Source organism: Chelon labrosus, assembly GCF_963514085.1.
Source record: "Chelon labrosus genome assembly, chromosome: 6".
In the NCBI taxonomy this organism is placed as follows: Eukaryota; Metazoa; Chordata; class Actinopteri; order Mugiliformes; family Mugilidae; genus Chelon; species Chelon labrosus.
Window position 1 is genome coordinate 29,189,341 of NC_140342.1, and position 9,504 is coordinate 29,198,844.

Below are 9,504 nucleotides of genomic sequence, written 5' to 3' on the forward strand. Positions count from 1 at the left end.
GAAATTTTCTCAGACATATTCTACCAGGATCCAAACTCTCAACTCTCACAAATGATTGTGGGGTCCTTTCTGATGAACACGAAATCTATTCCCACTATGTCATGGTTCTGAGTTCTGGATATTTTCTGTGGTCCTGTTTGGTTTTCCTTGTCTTTCCTGGTTTTATTTTGTAAAGTTCTTTCATGGTGTTGTCTTCTTTTATTTCCTGTGTTTTTCCCCCTTTGATTGTTGGATTGGTTTCTCCTTGTATGCATTCGTTTGACCTGTGCCTTGTCACCACCCTGCCCATGTGTATGTATAGCTCGGCCTTTCCCTTTGTTCTCTGTTGAGACGTCTGCTATGTTACCTCTGTTCTGGTCTGTGATGTTACCCTGTTTGTCTTACACTCATGCTTCCTCGTGTTCCAGTGTTTCTGTCTTGGTTTTGGTCCTTATCTGTATTTGGATGAGTGTTTTTGGATTATTCCACCATCCCTGCAGCGTCTTTTGTTATCTTTCATAAGTTTTCATTAAATTTGTTTTGTTTCCTATTCCTGCCTCATCCCTGTGTCCTGCATTTGGTTCCTGATGCTACAAAACCCCTGACACACAGGTGTCACAGGGGTGATGCTTCTTAACTGCATGTCATCTTATGCAGATTTTCAAACCACTCTCGTCACCAAAACATGTTCCACATATCTCACAACACCACCCCTCCCCTGAGTCCTGGTCAAAATGGAAACTCTACAGATCAGTGTAGTTCATTTTCAATGCATCCATTAATTTCCTGTAAAAAACACATAATTTAACTTGTAGATTCTGTGTATCTTCAGTTTAGATCATCTATTTGTATTTCTGTGTTGTAATATGTTGTAGTGTAGGAGATAGAGTAGTGAAGTAGCACAGCAATAGTAGCAGTTATAGTAAGTCAATGTGTCTTGGCAGCAAATATGTAGCACAATAGGACTAGGAGAAACAGTATTCCACACCTCTGGATGTTTTTATTAATATATTGTGGAAGTGACAATAAACATGACTTGAAACATGAATCTAAAAGTTTAGATCTTAGATGAGAGTTTTAACTCCAGAACACTTGAAGAGAAGCTATACTGTTAAAGGTAAAGATCTGACATGTTTTTTGAAGTTCACCATTGGAGATATATTTTTCCAACAGATGTTTCAGGGCGATGACTTCTCATGTGTATATTTAAGTTATCCTTTTGATTGAAGGTTTGACCACATATTTCTTAAAGATCATGGTGTGAAGTCAAATACTTACTGGAAATGAATCATTTCCCGCATGTTTTGCAACAATATGGTCTCTCATCTGTGTGAGTCATCATATGCAAATTCAAATTACTACTCTGACTGAAACTTTTACCATGTTTTGCAAGACTACAGCTTCTCACCTGTGTTACTTCTCATGTGTAGAGTTCAATTACTACTGTTACTGAAGGTTTTCCCACAGATTCTGCAACAATGCGGTTTCTCATCTGAGTAGATTGTCAAATACTTTATTTATGCAGATAAATCATAAAATCTTTTCTCATAGATATTACAAAGGTACAGTTTCTCACCTGTGTGAGTTCTTGTGTGGACAACTAAGCTACACCTCTGACTGAAGGTTTTCCCACATGTTTCACAATGATAAGGTGTCTCACCTGTGTGAACTCTGTAATGTGTCCGGTCCAATCCCTACTTTAATTGAAACATTTCAAATATATCATGAGTGGACTGTCATATGGTCTGTCATTGATGACCAGATAAGAAATATTTTGCCACACGTTTTACAAGAATACGTACTCTCGCCTGTGTGAATCCTGGTGTGAAAAATCAAACCACTATTATGCGTGAAACTTTTCCCATAAAATTTACAACAATACGGTTTCTCACCTGTAATGTCTCTTCGTATTGGACTAATATTTAAAGGTTTTCCCACAGACGTCACATGTTACAGACTTTCTACCTGTGTCAGTATCACTCTGACTCTCTGACATGGGAGAGTTGTCTACATTGTTACTGTGTCTTGTGTCTCTGTGACGTCTCTTCTTTGGATTCAGCTCTACATTTCTAGTTGATCCTGAGTCTACATGTTTGCTTCCTTCCTGATCTGAGTCCTCAGCTACTGGAGAGATGGGAGAGAGGAGCTGGTCACTGTTTGGTTCTGGTTCCTCCTGGTCCAGACTGGAGTTCCACTCCTGGTTACAGAGCTGCTGGTCAGTGAGAACCTGTTGCTGTGGGAGGTCTAGAGGGACAAAGAGACACAACAAAACGGAAAACGTGTGTAGTAGTTTTAATTTTCTTAAAGAAGACATTTTTCTGCTGATGAGACGAGACTGGAATGTTATTTGATATTATAACATGTAATTTGAATATCAGATACTCAAAATACAGGGTCTCTTCACACAGCCTGACTGTCTTTCTAAATGTGCATGCCTGTCATTGGATTGGATTAGAGGCCTATATGATGTTAGTGGACTGTTGTTGACCTTTGTCTTTGGGGAATGCAGAGTTAATATTCCTGCTAGAAAATGACGATATGATCCGAAATGAGAGATTTAAAAAGATAGCGGAACAAAATGTTAACTCTCGTCCCCTGTCGGACCTTTATCGTGGGACACCAGGCGGAAGTGGTTTGTTTTTTAAACTCCGTTAGTAGTGTTGTTGTGTTTCTGTGTTTGTGGACTGAGCTGGAAGACGGTTGTGTCGTGTCGTCGTGTCCAGATAAATATTAGAGCTGTTGAAGTAACAATGTCTTCAGCTGAGAGTTTGAGAGAGTTGATCATCGAGCGACTAACTGCTGCTGCTGAAGAAATATTCAGAGTCGTTGAAAGAACTGTCGTCCAGTACGAGGAAGAGATCGATCGTCAGCGCAGACTGCTGGATATCACCTGGAAACCCGAGATAAAGTTACACAGAACAGGTGAGTAGAAGTAGAATGGTCTAAATGAACTAACTAATGAATGGAAACACACAGTATGGAGAAGACACAGAGGAAAGACACTCAGCTACAAGACTGATAACATGCTAAGAGGCTAACTAGCACAGCTAACGCTACATGGACTGTTGCTCCTCAGTGCTAGCTAACATGGATGTGGTTACAGGGCTCTCAAGTTTTGAACTGAGTTCAGAGTGAGATTTTGGCGGTGATGGCAGGAGTTTGGTTGGGATGGGGACGCGGCTTTGATCTGATAAATGACACATAAATTCACACAAATAAAAATATTTATTTAATTCAGCATTTCTTAGTGCAGGTGTGTGTCTGATAATGTCTGAGCTTATCAATAATATGGTATTACATAATTTAGCCTGAGCCTTCAAGCAAAGCTTTTTTTTTGGTAATGTCCTTCCTAGAAGTTGGTCTCAACTGCTTTGTGAATAACGTTAAAGAAAAAACTAAGTGGTGGCCTAAGAGAAAAGCTCTGTGAATAATGTGTCCTGAACTAAGGCTAAAAAACAAGTGTCAGAATAGCTGCTGAAACTGGCCGTGATTCAACTGGCTAGCTAGGCTAGTTCACACACTGGTCAACACTGCAAACATTACTGATTATCAGCTGCCTGGACAAAATATTCCCCAGCAACAAAAATCAAATGATGAGATGACTTAGAATCCGTGTATCAGTAGTTCTTTCCATTTTCAAATGGCAATCAAAAATGAAAAAGTGACTGGTTATTTGTTATTTGTTTTTTAATCTAACACAAAAGGAAAAAATGGTTGGTTTGTCATATTTCAATTTTAGGCTCACATCAAAAATACGAAATGGAAAAACTGCACACAGGACTGAATTTGATTTTAATATTTAATTAGTTGGGTTTACGTGACCCGGAAGTTTTGTAATGAGTGAGATGTGACCATTGACTGTATATCACTGGATGTGACTCGATGTCCTTTTCTCAGCGAGCGTCTGAACCGGGAAAATCTGAATCTTGCCCGGATACAGCAATGCTATTTTTTGATTGGCTGTTCAGTACCTATATTCTTTTTATTTGATTGGCTGGTGCGTGATAGGCTCCTTCTGAACTCTATGGGAACCCGCTTGATTCCCACCTGTTCCACTGTTTTAAAAAATAGCGGCGCAACTTGGTGCGCGTTATCCTGGTAATTTATCTGCGTGAGAAATACAAAGTGTGGCGTGTGAGTGTGTGAACGGGTTGAAATGCGTGTGTCTCACGCCCAATGCGTGAGACTTGAGAGCCCTGTGGTTAGCCTAGCCACCGTAGCACATGTTTGTCACTGTGATCTATCTTCACTGGTGTGCTACAAGAAGTAGTGTGGACTGACTTTACTGGCAGCAGCCAGTGTGTCGGTGTTCCGTATTAAATTTACAGTTTAAATGTCACCTGTGTTTTCCTGTCATCACATTAGTAACATTTATGTTGTGTCTCTTTGTCCCTCCAGACCTCCCACAGCAACATGTCTGGGCAGAGGAGGAGGTTCTCAGGAACCAGCAGCTCTGTAACCAGGAGAGGAACACCAGTCTGGACCAGGAGGAACCAGAACCTCCTCGGACTAAAGAGGAACCGGAGGAACCAGAACCTCCACAGATGAAAGAGGAACAGCAGGAACCAGAACCTCCACAGATGGAAGAGGAACCGGAGGAATCAGAACCTCCACAGATGAAAGAGGAACCGGAGGAACCAGAACCTCCACAGATGAAAGAGGAACTGGAGGAACCGGAGGAACCAGAACCTCCACAGATGAAAGAAGACCAGCAGGTAGAACATCTTGTACTGAAGCGGGAGACTGATTCCTTGATGGAGACTCTTACTGATGAGGACAGTGAGCTCAGTGAACCAGATCCAAACAGTGACCAGCTCCTCTCTAACATCTCTCCAGTAGCTGAGGACTCAGATCAGGAAGGAAACAAACATGTAGACTCAGGATCAACTACAAATGCATCGCTTAATCCAAAGAAGAGACGTCACAGAGACACAAGACACAGTAACAATGGAGACAACTCTCCCATGTCAGAGAGTCAGTGTGATACTGACACAGATAGAAACTCTGTAACATGTGACGTCTGTAGAAAAACCTTCAAGAATGAATCCAAAATGAAAGAACATTACAGAATCCACAAAGGTGAGAAGCTTTATTGTTGCAAAATATGTGGGAAAACCTTCATTTGCAGGAGGTATTTAAGTAGGCACATCAAAATTCACACAGGTGAGAAGCGGTACTCTTGTGAAACATGTGGTAAGACCTTCAGAAAAAGATATAATTTAACTGTCCACATGAGGACTCACACAGGTGAGAAGCCGTATTCTTGTGAAACATGTGGGAAAAGCTTCACTCATGGAGGTCAATTAACTGAGCACACGAGGACTCACACAGGTGAGAAGCCGTATTCTTGTGAAACATGTGGGAAAAGCTTCAGCCAAAGTAACACTTTAACTAAGCACATGAGGACTCACACAGGTGAGAAGCCGCATTCTTGTGAAACATGTGGTAAACGTTTTACTAATCGTAGTCATTTGTCTTTCCACATGATGACTCATACAGGTGAGAAGCCATATTCTTGTGAAACATGTGGGAAACGTTTTCCTTGTCGTAGTAATTTGACTTGCCACATGAGGATTCACACAGGTGAGAAGCCATATTCATGTGAAACATGTGGGAAACATTTTATTGATAGTAGTCATTTGACTCGCCACATGAAGATTCACACAGGTGAGAAGCCATATTCATGTAAAACATGTGGGAAATGTTTTACCACTACTGGTTATTTGACTTCCCACATGAGGACTCACACAGGTGAGAAGCCATATTCTTGTGAAACATGTCGTAAAACTTTCAGTCGAAGATGTACTTTAACTAAGCACATGAGGACTCACACAGGTGAGAAACCGTATTCATGTGAAACATGTAGTAAAACCTTCAGACAAAGATCTATTCTAACTGGCCACATGAGGACTCACACAGGTGAGAAGCCGTACCCTTGTAAAGTCTGTCAGAAAATATTTTCCACCTTCACATCATTATCAAGGCATACAAAAATCCACACAGGTGAGAAGCCGTATTCTTCTGAAACATGTGGTGAAACCTTCCATCAAAGATCTGAATCAATTGTCCACATGAGGACTCACACAGGTGAGGGGTCGTCTTAATGAAACATCTGTGGGGAAAAAGCCCAGTAGTTGATCTGGAAAGCCTAGCTTGTAAAAAACCTGTCAGAATTTGTTCAGTCTGAATGTTGTGTTAGACGGTACCATGTATAGAAACTGGCAATGTATCAGTGTGATGAAATCCTTCTGTTATTGACAAATTTGACCAGGATACCATAATCTGTATTCTTTCCTCTTGTCTGTCTCTCACACATCAACACACACCATCTTCCTCTCAGTCCTCTCAACTTGAGATAAACCAGCCAGATGCCAGTCATCAATAAGGGACACATTCCTGCAGTGACTTGACACTAGTTACCTTTAAGATCAACTCATATCTTAATCTGTATGTTTTAATAGTTTAAATGGGTTTAACCCAGATAATAGTCTGCATCAGTTGTTTTCTTGTGTTTGGGCGGAAATCTTGTTTTTATTTTCCACAAAGTCACTGCGTTAGACTTTCTTAGTTAATGCATATTATGTCTATGTTTCTATTGACTGAAATAGTTATGATCTTTTAACTTGTTTATTTGACCTTGATGTTAACATTAAATGACGTTTAAAAGACATTTTCACCAGCAGTCATCATTCACTATCAGAGCAACAAGGAAAACTGTTTTCATCCTGAATATATGACAATAAGAAACTTCACTAAAGAATAAAATGTTTAATTTCAAATGCAGGCTACAAGGTGGTTTCTTTTGGACTGAGGTCAGGACTTTTTGTTGGTCATTCCTATACCTCGACTTTGTTGTCCTTGAGTAGTATGCTTGGGTCAGTGTCTATTTGGAAGATCCAAACCAAGTTCTAGCTTCCTGGCTGATGTTTTGAGATGTTGCTTCAATATATCCACACAATCTTCCTTCCTCATGAAGCCTCATCTATTTTCTGAAGTGCACCAGTCCGTCCCGCAGCAAAGCACCGGTTGTTGGGATGATGTTCTTGACTTGCTGGCCACTTGGTTATGCATGGTCAGCCTCCATTGCTCACCACCAGGTTCAGGTCCCAACAGTGACTACTTTCACTTCTGATGCCAGTGACGTCTTTCTGCAGCCTCAATGAACACAGTTTACTGAGCTTCAGATTTCAGTGTGAATCTACTGGTCTTACGTGATTACAGAATTTTATGGTTAGAATCAATACATGAGATGAGAAAAACAACAGGAACTGATCATTGTCTGCATTACTACCAGTGAGACTGATGACTCTCATAGTTTAATTTATCATTGAATCCATCAGTTTGAAAGAAACTATCAAACTTCTTCTAGCTAGCATGTGAACATCAGTCAATTTCTCTGTGAAACCAAATACATAATATAATAATAACATAGTAACCCTTTTCCACACCTGTAACAAGGGTACGGTTTCTCACCATATGTAATATGGTTATGGTCCTGTATTTATGAAGCAATTGCTCAAACCCCCCTATTGGTTCACACAAGTGCCAAGCAATTCAAGATTCAAGATTCAAGATTTCTTTATTGTCAATTTTTCAATACGTTCACAATATATAGAAAAATCGAAAAAACGTTTCTCTTCTCACACAATAATAAAAAAGAAAAACCTAAATCGACCTAAAGTGGATGAAGTGGCAGTGAAACAGTTACTATGTAAACATTCTGTATAAATATATGTATAAATATAGCGAAGTCTAATGGGAGCAACTCTGGGGTTAGTTTCTTGTTCAAGGGCACTCCGGCATGTGGTCCATATGGGATGTGCTCTGCAGGCCCCATGGGGAGGACATGGACAGTCTGACAACCTGTATCACAGACTACATAAATTTCTGCGTGCTTCTCCAACAACAAATCCTGGGTGACCCCTGTATTAAAAACCCTGCTGATAGAAAAGAAGAGGGGTTTTAAAACTGGGAACGAAGAGGAGCTGATGAGGGTGCAGAAGGAACTTAAGAGAGAGATAAGGAGGGGCAAGGACAACTTCAGGAGGAAGCTGGAGGAGCACCTTCAGGGAAACAACACCAGAAAGGTCGGGGGAGGTCTAAAAAACACTCTGAGTGAGAGTCTGGGGTCCCAGAGCACAGCCTGCGAATGGGGAGCTTGCTGGAGACTGTTTGAGGTCTGTGGACAGAAGTCCGTAAATACAAGTTTCGAAGCCGTAATTTCAAGGACAGTTTTGAAAGTTGACAAAAGGCCGTTTTGACTTGTGTTTTTTTTACGATTGATAAAAGCTGGTAAAGCCGTAATTTCAAAGGACTCTTGTGTGCTTTTTAGTACTTAATAAAGTCAAGTTGTTTTATTTGTTATTTGAATAAATTAACTATATAAGTTTGTTGTTTGCTTCTTTATTTTATGGACATGTAGCAGTGAACATGAGGAGATGTCCTGCATGCCGGGTAAACTATGCCAATCTCTCTGAACACCTTCGGGATGTCCATGGTGTCACCGATAAAACAGAGAGGAGGCTCCTCATCTCGATGCAATCCGGACGGTAAGTAAAAGATTTTCGGAGAAACTAGAGGTTCGTGACAACTGTACTGTGTACAACTGTACTCTAATCATGTTCTGCAAATTTATGACAATGTCTGTTTAGATATGCAGGACCACTTCCCTGCCCTGAGGCACGTTGCCACAGAAGGATGTTTGTGCGGCTGGACAGGCATCTAGCAAGGGTCCACAAAGTGACGGTATGTTTTTTTGCTGGCTAGGTACTTGCACAATTCCAAATGGCAATAATATGTTCTGTGTTAACAGGATGAGGGAAAACAAGAAAAGATGAAAAGGGCGAGACGCAGGGCAATCAAGGAGAGGTTGAAACTTATCCGTCAAGAAAAGGACAACAAAAAGGACATCGCGGCACTCCAGCTTGTGGTGGGTCACCTCCAAAGGGAGGTTACAGTGATAAAAAAATCAAGGAGAACACCAGAAAAACTGCAAAAAACAGCAGAGAAACTGTGAAGTAAAAATTAAAATAACCATTCTTGCAATGAAGATCTCAAAGTCAGCGTTTCTTTATTTAGCCAGTGCACTGAATCTCACACAACACAAGGTTATGGGAGAGGAGCTCCCCGAACAGAAAAATGAAACCGTGTGTATAATGTATGTACAATGCTAGATTATCTTCAGTACACATCATACTGCCTAGCAACAAACATGTTATTAATTCTTCAGAAGTAGGGAGTATATTCTTTGAATTGGCACCAAGGCCTCATGCCCCCTGCACCTTGAACTAACAGGTTTTCTACAAAATGAGGCACATAATCATGCATGAATGTAACCTGTTTACTAAATTTAGTAACTAAACCCAATATTTTTCTATCATTTCGCCCCGTTTAAACTTTTTCACACAATTGTATAACTAAATACTTAACAAGAAAAATACTTCAGTCTGGGATTACATGATTAAATGGATTGTATTAGTTACAGTGGCAAGAAAAAGTATGTGAACCTTTTGGAATTTCATTGTT

General features: G+C 40.4%; 1 protein-coding gene across 5 annotated transcripts; it reads left to right on the forward strand.

The window, feature by feature from the left end:
- The first annotated feature begins 856 nt into the window (after positions 1-856).
- On the forward strand, positions 857-9,219 carry LOC311489721 (uncharacterized protein). Of its 5 annotated transcripts, none has more exons than XM_084546936.1 (5): positions 857-2,901; positions 4,378-5,562; positions 8,402-8,528; positions 8,631-8,724; positions 8,792-9,219. In XM_084546936.1, the coding sequence occupies exons 1-5, from the start codon at positions 2,730-2,732 to the stop codon at positions 8,993-8,995; spliced, it is 1,782 nt and encodes a 593-aa protein (XP_084403062.1). In that variant the 5' UTR covers positions 857-2,729; the 3' UTR covers positions 8,996-9,219. The 5 variants fall into 5 exon arrangements, with proteins under 5 accessions (XP_084403062.1, XP_084403063.1, XP_084403061.1 ...); XM_084546937.1 differs by having other exon boundaries at positions 4,378-5,058; XM_084546935.1 differs by lacking the exons at positions 8,402-8,528; positions 8,631-8,724; positions 8,792-9,219 and having other exon boundaries at positions 4,378-5,310; positions 5,395-6,849.
- Positions 9,220-9,504: the final 285 nt, after the last annotated feature.

Coding starts and splice junctions, on each gene's coding strand:
- LOC311489721 (XM_084546934.1), top strand. CDS start 2,730: ATGTCTTCAGCTGAGAGTTTGAGAGAGTTGATCATCGAGCGACTAACT. Junction 2,902..4,377: donor GATAAAGTTACACAGAACAG/GTGAGTAGAAGT, acceptor TTGTCCCTCCAG/ACCTCCCACAGCAACATGTC.